Source organism: Lucilia cuprina, chromosome 2 (assembly GCF_022045245.1).
Source record: "Lucilia cuprina isolate Lc7/37 chromosome 2, ASM2204524v1, whole genome shotgun sequence".
Lineage (NCBI taxonomy): Eukaryota > Metazoa > Arthropoda > Insecta > Diptera > Calliphoridae > Lucilia > Lucilia cuprina.
The window spans coordinates 36,611,033-36,624,556 of record NC_060950.1 but is presented as its reverse complement, the minus strand read 5'-3'; the positions used below and the strand labels follow the sequence as shown (position 1 = coordinate 36,624,556).

Sequence of the window (13,524 nt, the reverse complement as noted above, 5' to 3'; positions counted from 1 at the left end):
TAATTAATCTCTCTACCAAATTTAGTGAGGATCTTTCCATTATTGACCATACAAGGCAAAAACGACTGTGAAGTTTACAATGTTATAAACAAAATTTATTTTAGTTTTAGATGTTATATGGCACTTTTCTGTCATTTAGATTTGTTGTGAATATATTTATTTGGAAATAAAAATATGAATTCCATCACTTTATAATCAAAACAAATATATAAATAAATAATTCGTTGAGACTGAAAATAAAAATTCTAAATTTAAAATGCATTACGAGATTGACGGAGAAATAAACAAAATTTCAAGACTTCTTGCAATAAAACTATTGCAAATAATTGTTTATGTAATTTTAAAAGTGCAGAAATTAATCTTATGGTTGATAGAAAATTCAAATTTAAACAATTTTAATAAAAATGTAAGAAAGGAAACAAAAATGGCTTTTTGTAGGAATAAGAATGAGGTATGTATGAAAATACATTTTTTTTTAATATTTGAGATAATTATGTAACGTTATGCCTATAAAGTTTTTTTAGGTTAAATTAAATTGCATAATAAATAATTTAAATAAATTAATGGTTTATTAGAATGGTTTATTGAATGCAATTTTTCAAAGTTAATGTTTGTCTAAATTAACACTACATTTTTCAGATGAACACTTTTATAAATCTTAAATTTAGAAAACTTTTTACACTGCCTTTATTAATAATTTTATTAACATTATAATCCCCCATATAAACAATTATCAACTCAATACTTTACAAGTACAAATTTCTAAAGAATTACTGCTAGTCGGATGGATGAACAAATAAACACGATTTGTTAAATTCAATCACAGATGCTAAAGTATTTAAACATTTCGTATGTTTCCTTATCAACGGCATCATTGAATACTTTTTTATGGGTGACAAAATTGTTATTGTTATTATGACTTTTTATTCTTTTATGTTTGTATTTATGTATATCAAACACCCTACACTATATAGTGGAAATTGGTATTATGGTCTTTGCAATCGGTTGGATTAATCTCGAAATAACTGACGTATAAATCACAATTAATAAGTTAAATCCGGTATTCGAAGATAAGACTTATTCCTCTATGTGATGGAATTTCAGAAATTTTAAATGATATGATGAATTTGGAAAAAGAATGTATTAGTATTTTCTTGCAAAATACTTCAGAAACAACAAAATACTTAAATTTGAGCGAAAATTATTTAATTGATATTATAGTCGGGCTTGGCCGACTATTTCTTGCAAAATACTACAGAAACAACAAAATACTTACATTTGAGCGAAAATTATTTAATTGATATTAAAGTCGGATTTGACCGACTATACTTTTTTTAACTTATTTAAGGTGTAACAGTCTGTATGTTAGTGTGTTTTTGATAAGTATGTGTGAGTCAGTGTTAGCCATTAACAAACAGATGTGTAACAATTTTAAGTGTTTTTCGTAACATATCCATATAAAGTCATTCTCATGCCCCATACACGACGAAGTACATTCGTATTAACGGGCTATAGAATTTTGTTTGAATACATTAATGCCAACAATATGAAGCATCAACAATATTAGTAAGTATCAACACCACCACCAACCACATCATCGGTATCTTTTGTAATTTTGGAAGTAAGAATGTGCTATTTAGTAGCAATATTTAAGTACAACAATTGTTTGTTGAAAAATATACAGTAACAATTTAACGATAAACATCAAATTTCCACAAATTACCTTAATATTTTACGTGAGATACGAAAACAGATTGTATTCGTTTGTCTGAAAGTGTTTTCTTGTATTTATTTTTAAATAAACACAACAACCTTTATTTTTCTGCTTTCAAATTAAGGAGTCAGCCAAGCCTATTGGAAGAAACAGCTCTAAATACATAAATGTATGTATGTGTAGTAGCACAAATAGATGGCATTATAGGAAAGAATTATTATATAAATCCATTTAACTTCTACTTATTTTGTACATATGAATGTACATATTTTGACATTTGTCTGACTTCTTGTTTGTAGTTGAAGGTACTAAGGTTTATTATTTTTACCAGATCAGTCGAACATATTAAGTTATTTTTAAACAGACGCAAATCTTCGTATAAAATGTAGGAAGTGTCAAGATACCTTTGAAAGTCCGACCGTTATTAACTAAATGTTCATATAAATGTCAAAGTTTTTCGTATAGAATTTGAATATGCGGAATTTCATAGGAGTTCTAGTATTTAAAAGTGAATTATTCTGTATAATTTAAATTACATGAAACTATGTTCTTGAAATTGGCAAATTTAGTAGCATTCAACAACTGTGCCCTATATTTAGCTATAGCGAAACTTAGTGCTATTCCTAAATTATTTGAGAAAATCATAACTGAGTTATTATTCCAACAAATCTCATCAATAATATCTCCTTTACAACACGGTTTTTATGGTGGTCGCTCAACAGCAACAAATCTTATGGAACCAACATCCCACATAAATTATGGATTTGTTAAACGTCATCAAACTGATGTAATATATACGGACTTTAGCAAAGTCTTCGGTAATTCCAAATCTAAGAACATTAATGTTATTTCCGGAATCCCACAAGGAAGTCACTTTGGCGGCGTCAAATTAGAATCTGTTGAATCAGTCATAGATTTAGGGGTTAATTTTGACCGAAGAATCAATTCTAATTCTCATATTATTATGACTGTCAACAAAGCAACTGGTGTCCTAAGTTTCATAAAATGTTGGGCAAAGTAATTTAATGATCCTTATGTGACAAAACGTCTATTTACAACATTAGTTAGACCTATTCTTAAATACGCATCTGAAATCTGGGATCCTCAGTACAACGTATACATTAGAAAACTTGAATCCGTGCAAAAACAATTTCTCAATTTTTGCCTCCGATATCTCAGGTGGAATCCTGACACAAACCTACCTCCATATCGTAAGCGGCTTTGCGCTTATAAAGCTTCCAACATTAAAAAGTAGAAGAATGGTTTCTAATGTCACATTTTTATTAAACTTATTACATGGAAAAATTAACTCACAATTATGTTCCATTATAGATAGAATTCAATGGGTCAAATTTTATAAATTTTGATCCTCTCCAGAGAATATGCTTAGAAGTAAACCGCCGTCAAATGTATATGTTTATAACTGTTTCCAATATATGTTATGTTATATTATATATGGTATTTTATATTTATATTATAATTGTTTTGTGCTCAGCTGTATAAAAATTAATAGTTGAATTAAATAAATAAATATCAGAATCGATAATCAGAATTGCAAAAAGTAAATTTAGTTTAAATGTTTTTTTTTTTTTTTTGGTAGGTAAGTTTTAAACTGTTGGCTACTTATAGACCTAAACAAGGAAAAAAATTTAAAAAAATGCGATTCTGATCATATTTTTTACTTATGTTCACAATGTTTGTTCTTTGGGATAAGAGCAACAACATTCGAACGGTTTGCAAGATATGAGCCTTAAAAATGATCACTTTTTTTCAAAAATGACACAGAGGCCCCAAATCACTGGGGGCCTATAACTAGTGCATGACTTCGGTCAAAACTGGAAGACACGGGTCATCTCATTTTTGGTATTTTATCATATATTATACATTTTATGTTGCATTGTGTAATATATGATTTTCGATTTAATTTAACCGCTTCCGAACTAGTCCTAGGGAATCTTTAAAAAAAACCTATGCATTTGCTTGAAATTATTAAGGATCTGCTAATTTTATGAAACAGTTGTATTAAAAAGACCAAAAAAGATTCACCCCTTTTTTTTGTTTAAATATACTTTTAATTACCTACTGAAAATCCTCACTGTTGATAGTCAAATCTATAAAAAAAATGTTTCCTAGCCATTTCTTATTCTATTAAATCCATTGATTTGACACCAAACCAAACACACAGAAACTAATATAGCTATCATTTGAGATACGTACTTAATGTTGCACTTCTCAGACAACCAACATGCCAGCTTATATGGTTTACGAAATCACAGCAGACCTATAACAACAACATCATCAAGAAATAACAGTTTGATAATAAATATTTCTTTCACGCCTTCTGTTAAAAACATTTAAATTGCTTTGAAATAGAAATTGCAAATAATAAAAATAAAATAAAAAAATTACAATCACAATTACAGTTACAATTCACCATTTTAGTACACAGTCAAATATTAATATGTGTGCGTGAGTATTTTTAAGGATACACGTAATTATTAATACCTTTTACAATCTCTCACATACATACACTTACATACTTAAACCCATATTTATTCGCATAAACACAACAATAAATGTTCATTAATTTAACAGAAAACTTGCAAGAACATACACACACACACAACACACATTCGCAAAAAACACATTTCCTACGGCAATAACATATTTTTGTTTAAATTAAAATCCTTAACCGGATGTCACAAAATATAAGACTATTTATATTTCATTTCTCGTTCCACATTTGAAACATTTGTCTGTTTTCGCTTTTTCGTCGTGGTGTTCCTTTTTACGTACTTTTGCAATAGAAATGGAACAAGTAGAAATATTTAAGTACGCATTTGGTTTTTCTCTACAACCTTTCAAGTGCCAAATATAATCGTTTTTGATAACAAATGTTTAAAACAGAATTTATTCCCATATCTCCGACAGTATGTAGCTCCCTTTTTTCTTTCACTCCAAGCAGCAACGACGCCAGCAAAACAAGGTCATTAGGTGCTGCCACTGGCATTTGGTTCATCACAATCATCTGCCCCATGAGAAGCACCAGCAGCCGAGGCAGCATCAGTAGCGGTAGAAGTAGTTGAACTAGTGGCAACGACATCATTGTCATAGTAATCTTTATTGTGTATAAAATGTAGAATTTACTTTCTGTATCTTTATTTTGCAATAACAACAACAATAGCAACAACCTGGAGGGTAAAATAATGCTGGTATTTTGCCAATTTTACGTAAACAAGCAACTTCTGGAATACGCAAGAATAACCTGAAAAGTCTTTCAAATTCATTAAAATTCCATTGCCTGAAATCAAGTCTGTCTGTCTCTTAAGATACTTTTTTTGTTTTTTTATAGACCCTAGAGTTGTTATTGTTATTTAAAAACATCTATTAGATAATGAAAACTTTTCGAATTATCCTCGTTCATTATATACAGAAATTTGGCTTGAAATCGTTTACTTACACAGTCATCGAGACACAGAAATACACATTCAAATGCGTATACGACTGCACTGATGAAAATATCGTTCCCTGGAGTTATATTTTAGATTCTTTGTCACAGTCTACACTTCTCACAACTACTAATATAACTACATTTTTACACAAAAAATACCCACAAAAATTTATAAGTTTCTTTCTGTATGCATACGAATATAAAAGATATTGTGGTTAAATACCCAAGTCATTGGTTGTTCTCATTTGAAAATACAAACAAAATCACACTGAAACATAAAAACATACATCCGAGTATGTAAATATCCATAAGGACTTAATATAACACTCCCATACACATGCATATTCATACATTTAACCACTTACATACATGCTTTTGTTCCAACACTTTGCGGTTGTTGTGATATATAATTTTAAAATATCCTGAAGGTGTGGTCCGGGCATTTGTTTAATGTCATCTGTAATTTAAAATAAAATATAACAAGGTTTAAATTATCTTCAACACAACATCTTTTCAATTAAATGTTGGGAATTTAGTTGTGTGATGTATTAGAATCCGGAATTCTGTGACAGTTGCCATCTACAATTCTTAAAACGTTCTTACAATGTATCATATTCCCAACATTTCACTACATTGTTTAGTTTTAGTGACTTATGTATTTGAAAGTACTGGGTCGATATGAGAAAATTAGTTGTTGGGGAATTATAGTTTTTGGAAAAAAAGTTAATTTTTCATTAGCAAAAAATATCAACCCTTTAATACATTTGTATGCTAAAAATAATGTCCGTATAACCACCTTAGGGAACACAAATTAACTTAGAACCACATTTTAAGTTGATTTACAAATGTACGCCTTTTCATCTCAGATTGTAATTTCGAATATTCACACACCACTGTCTTTCAATATCTAAGGCGTTAAGACTATAGAAAGTCACATCCCAGGATCACTCTATGATTATCTATATATGTTAAAACTCGCTGTTGAAAATTGCACAGAATTGTCGAAAAATATTTGCAAATATTGGAGTTTAGCCGAAAGAATGTTTTCTTTTATTTTGATATAAACGTCCCATCGCATGTAGTAATAATTGCCAAAATTTATACCTTCGAATATTGTCTATTGAGGCATCACATTAGCATATTTATTGCCATTATTTGTCATTCCGTATGTCATTAACACAAAATTATTTTCCGACCATTTTACCGTTTCGACACCTCATTAAAACGGTAATATATAGGAGCTCTTATGTTCTTACAGATATAGCCCTCCTATACATATGTATATTAAATGATATTAATATCAAACTCCTAAGTGTTCCCAATTCATGTTACCCCGATGAGAAATAAGTTCGGTGCTTTTGGCGAATTCTTCAGCTACAACAGATAGGTGACTGTTGCACTAAGCATAGGAAATAAGTTTGTGTTGATCATATAAGACATATGATCAATGTAGGTAACTTTTCCAGCAGTAAGTATGTCCAGTATTGTTCTCTATGTGTGCGTGTCGAGTAAAATGGTATCTTAATACATTATATTTTCCTTCCTTATCTAAGTATGTTTACGGTTTATTCATACCAGATTCACAACGTGAATCTGGTATGATGTTATGGATTCGACTTTCGGTCTACCGAATATGTTTTTAGGTGCTGTGTCCCACTCAACAGAGGCCACACCATATGCCTCGGTGTAAAGGGTAGTAATGTTTTTGCATCTCGGCAGTTCAGCAACGATGCGGCAAAGATCAAAGATTAGATAGCTCGAGTACTTAAGCAAAGTGCTTGTACATGGACCGACATGGACATTTTATTTCAAATTAAAAGTATTTATACCCTACACCACTATAGTGGGGAGGGTATTATACGTTTGTGCTGATGTTTGTAACATACAAAAATATTGGTCCAATACCCACCTTAAAGTATACCGATCGATTCAGAATCATTTTTTGAGTCGATTAAGACATGTCCGTCCGTCCGTCCGTCCGTCTGTCCGGCTGGCTGGCTGGCTGTCCATGTAAACCTTGTGCGCAAGGTACAGGCCGCAATTCTCAAGATAATTTGATGAAATTTGGACCAAGCATGTTTTTTGGCACAAGGACGAAGCCTATTGAAAATGGTTGAAATCGGTCCATTATTTCACCTAGCCCCCATACAACCGTAGCTCCCGATTTGAACTTTTTATGCTATAATTACGTCAAATATACTGCTATCTCTCTAAAAATTGGCACAAATAAGTTTTATATAAGTATAAATGATACTGCAGATTTTCGTAAGGATCGGCTTATATTTGACCCTAGCCCCCATACAAACCCCCCTTCAAAAAATGACTTAAACGCCTAAAATTGACTTGTAACCATTTGTATCGCAATGAAACTCAACAAAACTAACTGTTATTTAGATATATCCTTTTCCCAAATTTACCGAGGATCGGCCCATATTTGACCTATAAAAAGCCTCATTTAGAAATTTTAGTTTTTTTATCAATAAATGGCTTAAATATTTTGGAATTATGGTAATATTCAACATAAAAGTTTCTTTACAAAAAATAAAAATTTTATAAAAGTAAAAATTGTAAAAATATACTCATGGTGTAGGGTATCATATGGTCGGCCATGCCCGACTATACTTTCCTACTTGTTTTAAACAAAATTTTGAAACTTTAGTAAAATGTCTTCATAAATTATAAAAGATGCAAGAAATAACATTGGTATATTGTAAATTAGATTTAAAAGTATGTTGCTTAAATTTCATTTTTTAAGCGAAAATTTCCTTTTAACAACTTTGGGTACAAAGGAAATATGTATATCTAAATCCTTATAGATAACGAAGTCGATATAGCGATGTCCGACTGTATATCTATCTGTCTGTATTAGGGTATTCATTCGATTTATTTAATAATTTTTATAAATATGGTTTTTGCGCTCTTATTCGGATCATTGTTTCGTTGGAATTAATGCGTACCCTTGGCTTACATTCCTTAGGCAACAAAGTACTTAATAATATTTAAAAACTTTACAATATACATACATAGTTTTGTAATAAGTTTTACCTTTAAGACAGTAGATGAACATGTGTACAAAGTACACATATAGGGATAACTACCCTGCAATCTAAGGAACTAAAATCGCGTTTTCTCTAAAGAGGAAAATGTTAAATAAACTTTGTTCTGTTTTATTGAACACTTGATCAAAAACATTTATATGAACAGAACTTATATAAAGAAAAACTCTCAAACTAAAATCGAAGTAAAAACACATATTGATATTTATTCTGACCACCTAAACAAAATATAAAGGGGATTTTACCCAAATAAATATTTATTTACATAACTATGTATAATATAAGCGATTTACTCATGTTCCACGCTAATTCACATTTTTTCACATATGTTACTACCCAGTAAACATTAATTTTTTTATACCCAAATAATTATATATTTATTTTTCCACTAACAATACAATTACAAATTTATCGAGCAGGGTGACAATAACCATACGTCCGTTTAAGTGTAGCAGACACCCCCTAGACTGGCAGCCTAGCACACCCCCATCTAGCCTACCGGGGCACCCTATTTATTTATTTGTCCAAGAAATTATATTATAACCCAATATGCCCATAGTAGTAGATCAGGCCTGGGTCTCGGTGGAAATAAAACACACAATCCCTAAACTAACAGGATTGCAATTAGTTAACTGGAGCACCCATTTTCATTAAATTAATTAACTTCTACATCATTATACTTTCATTTTGAAGCCTTTTTGTAAGATAATTTTATAAAGAAGACCTTATAAGGGCTGTAATTTAATTTAATGTCCAATATCCGCCACAGCTTAATTTTCCTATGTACAAAAACTATTTTTAAGTCATAATATAAGTACATTATTTAAAAGTTAGTAGTTCTAAAAGTCATTACAGAGTTTTTATCGGATTCATATGCAAACAACATAAGACCAATTGTAAAACAATTTAGTACTATTTTGTAAAAATATGTTCGATGGGTTTCTATAAACACATTCGTAAATACTGCTATTTAAATCCTTGGATATTCAAATGAACGTGCAAACATACACATAGTAAACTTACAATGAAATACTAAAGAATTGTTCTAAAAGTCATAAAGAAAAACAAAAGTTTTGTCATTTTGCTACACGTTGTACTTCAGCGGGAATAAATCAATTTGATTGCCACTTAGTCTCGATGGCATGTTAAAAATGTTCGTTATAGCTTTTGCTACTTCTTCTACTTCACAAGTGTCATTATTGCTGTTGTTACTATTGGAGTTGTTGTTGTAGACGTCCTTAGACTTGCGCTGCTTGTGCTTTGCGTTTTTGTCATCTTGTAACAAACAAGCTAAACTACGTATTATATTCGTAATACTCTTACTACATACACGCAGAGTAAAAATATAATTGGACATTGTACAATATTATTGTTACGGTTACTATTGTTAATATACCCAAATTATGTTTGATTCGCGCTCGCTTAAAGATAGGGAGTTAATGTAAATTACTAATGTTTTTACCGTCAGCATTACTTTACTGTGAGTAGAACATTTGACTGATTAAAAACTAAACAACTTACTCAACAACTTCTTTGTAAGCGTAATTGCAAGTATTGGAAGTACTTCCTAATGAAGAAGCATTTAAACGCATTAGTTTTCGATGTAAGCTTTCCCACTTTTTCTCTAGGTGTATAACATATTTGTGTCATCAAAACTCAAAATGAAAATGAAAGTTGTAAAATGTATAAAGAAAATAATAATGAGTATTTTGCTAGTACAGTTGCTAAAATTTAAATGAAATCACTAAAAATATTTTCATACTTTTCAAGATAGTAACATAGGCTAATGAATATGACGAGATCCTTAGTAGAATCAAATATTCATATTTTGAAGTTGTTTTGACGAAAAATTATCGGTTGAAGAGATTTTCGTCTAAAGCTCTTTCGTGATATAAAATTCCTCAAAGATATGTCGCATACAAATAAAATTTGTATGAAATACTAAATTGCAACGATCCACGAAACATAACACACATACATACATATTTAAGATTAGTTCCATAAGATATATTCGATTAAAATATTTCGGTGTTTATTACATTCTAATTATTCACAGCTTTTTCAATTGAAATTATTTTATCTCCTGGTAAAGTTTAGTATTATCCAACATAACAATTCTATTCAGAATTTTACAAATCTCTAGTATAATTATCAGGACTGTATTTCACCATGTATGTATATGTACATATAGTCACCTAAAACGCAAACGGTCCTATCTAACATTTTTAAAAATTTACAGAAAAAGCAATAAACTTTTTAAATTATAAATTTTGTTTATATCAACGAGATTTATTTGTAGTAAACACATTGTTTATTGGTGAAACCTATCGGTTATTACGATAGTTGACAATGGCGTATATACAAATAGATAAACTGACTTTTTACCTTTAATATTTAAATTTTTTTTTTTAGATAGGGCTTTTTGTTTTTATACACTACACCACTTTAGTGGAGAGGGTAATGTTTGTAAAGCTCAATAATATTGGTCCTATACCCACCTTAAAGTACACCAATCAAATATACAGTATCATTTTCTGAGTCGATTTAGCTATATCCGTCCATGTAAACCTTTTAATCAAACTACAAGCCTATTGAAAATAGTTAACATCGGTCCATTATTTCACCTAGGCCCAATAGATCTGAACCCGTCAAATAGGTATTTTAAGTTCATAAGTTCTTAAGTTCTATACTGGTCTTGATGACCCTGATGAACTTTATAATTATAGGGCCGCATTTTTATTCGTATACAGGTGTAGAGTATTATATGGTCGGCCTCGCCCGACTATAACTTCTTACTTGGTTGTGTAGACATTTGTTTTGATGCAATACATCAGAATTTTTGGTTAGTTAGGGCCGTTTACGTTTCAGAAGACGATATGTGTATTTATGTTTTTCCACATCAAAGTTATTTTTAGAATAGATAACATTATCTATTTACCTAATCGTTCCAATATGTTGACAAAATAACTTTTAACTTGTGCAAATATTATTAAAAAGAGTTAACAAGTTTGTAAATATGTACATACATACGTACATATGCATACATATAATTATAGTATTATTATTATTATTATTATTATTATTATTCCCTTCCCACAATTTCTATCCAAACGTTACAGCTTAAAGTTTAAAACATTCTTATATGATATAATCTGAGTGAATAAATAGTGACCCCGTTCGGAAGAAACTGTTTCACCTGTTTAATACTTACTTGATGAGGCGGTTTCGTTTCAGTTTCAAGTTACTTTATTTAAAACACAAAAGTGCGTAAAAATAGTAAATTTCCAGTTTTGCTACAATAATATAGAAACTGGAAATTTTTATAATATATAATAACATTATAATATTTTTTTATTTCTCCTTTTTTATATTGCTTTACAATCACTAATCTCTCACTTATGCTTAATATATATTAAACGTACATATATTTTTATACCCTCCACCACCATCAGTGGTGATAGAGGGTATATATAGGTTTGTCATTTCGTGTGTAACACCAAGAAACAAAGTACATATATTCTGGATCCTTATAAAATTCTGAGTAGATTTAGATATATCCGTCTGTCTATATGTGTAAAACACGCTCACGTTCAAACTAAACCAAGGAGATCAACCAAATTCACCGAAAATATTTACTGTTATCCTAAGCAATTTGGTATTGAAAATAAGCAAAATCGGTTCACATCGCGAAAAGTTATGAATCAAAATTTGAAACAACCTCGAAAAAAAAGCATTTTTTACATTTTACACCACGAAAACTATGCAAGATAATTCCATAAAACCACACATTCGTTTCTAAGCAAGAGCTTCATCTCTGCGGAAAATCACCAGGATCGGTCCACAATTTCATATACCTCCCATATACAAAAGTACATATTCCCGGAAAATTGGTTTTAATAACTTCCGTCGCAATGCCGATATCTATACAAAATTTCACAAATTAAAATCTTATATCAATAGAATTTATTCAGAGCAAAAATTTTCTGGATCGGTTCGTAATTGGACATAGCACCCATACAAGGTCCCTTCCCGAAAATCACTTAAACGCACATAATTCATTAATAAATTAAGATATCGATATAGAACTTAGTACAAGTATTGCTCTCATATAAAGAATTATTACTGTGAAATTTCCTTTCGATCGGTTCACAATTGGTCATAGCTCCCATACAGGGTCCCCTCCCGAAAATTACTTAAACGCACGATATAAACTTTAGTATTACTCATATGCATACAATTATTATTGTGAAAGGGTTTTCTGATCGGTCCACAAATGGTCGTAGCTCCCATACAGGGTCCCCTCCCGAAAATTACTTTAACGCACACAACTCATTACTAAATTAAGATATCGATATAAAATTTGGTATAAGTATTATTCATATGCATATAAATATTACTGTGAAAGGTTTTTCCGATCGGTCCAGAATTGGTCATATCTCCCATACAAGGTCCCCTCCCGAAAATCACTTAAACACACATAACTCATTACTTAATTAAGATATCGATATAAAATTTGGTATAAGTATTACCCATATCCATACAAATAGTATTGTGAAAGGTTTTTCTGATCGGTCGATAATTGGTAATAGCTCCCATACAAGGTCCCCTCCCGAAAATCTTTTAAACGCGCATAACTCATTACTAAATTATGATACGATATAAAATTTGATATAAGTATTATTCATATGCATATAAATATTACTGTGAAAGGTTTTTTTCGATCGGTCCATAATTGGTCATATCTCCCATACAAGGTCCCCTCCCGAAAATCACTTAAACGCACATAACTAATTACTTAATTAAGATATCGATATAAAATTTGGTATAATTATTACCCATATGCATACAAATAGTATTCTGAATGGTTTTTCTGATCGGTCCGTAATTGGTCATAGCTCCCATGCAAGGTCCCCTCCCGAAAATCACTTAAACGAACACAACTCATTACTAAATTAAGGTATCGATATAACATTTGGTATAAGTATTTCTCTTATGCATATAAATATTACTGTGGAAGGATTTCTGACCGGCCCGTAATTTTTCCGATCGGTTCATAATTGATCATAACTCCCATACAAGGTCCCTTTTAGAAAAATACTCAAATTTTTATGAGTACCAAATAGTGATACTAGTAAAATATTTGACATAAATACTATTTTTCTGCAGATAAATGTTATTTCAAAATTTTTTCAACAGAATTATTGAAAATTCGGATCTCGCAGATTTCTGGGGTTTTCTGAAAACTGATTTCAACATAGACACGGACAGACAGACGGACATGGCTAAATCGGCTCCGCTATCTA

At 30.5% G+C, this 13,524-nt stretch overlaps 1 protein-coding gene across 5 annotated transcripts in view; it reads left to right on the top strand.

The window, feature by feature from the left end:
- Window positions 1-220: 220 nt before the first annotated feature.
- Window positions 221-13,524, top strand: part of LOC111674912 (protein cappuccino) — a 117,625-nt gene continuing 104,321 nt past the window's right edge. For 2 of the 5 annotated variants that reach the window (XM_046947234.1, XM_046947230.1), the window contains exon 1: window positions 225-451. In XM_046947234.1, coding sequence (XP_046803190.1) covers window positions 257-451 — 195 coding nt within the window. In that variant the 5' untranslated portion in view covers window positions 225-256. Of the gene's footprint in view, window positions 452-13,524 lie in introns of all 5 variants that reach the window. The other 3 variants (XM_046947223.1, XM_046947224.1, XM_046947239.1) reach the window with 3 other exon arrangements.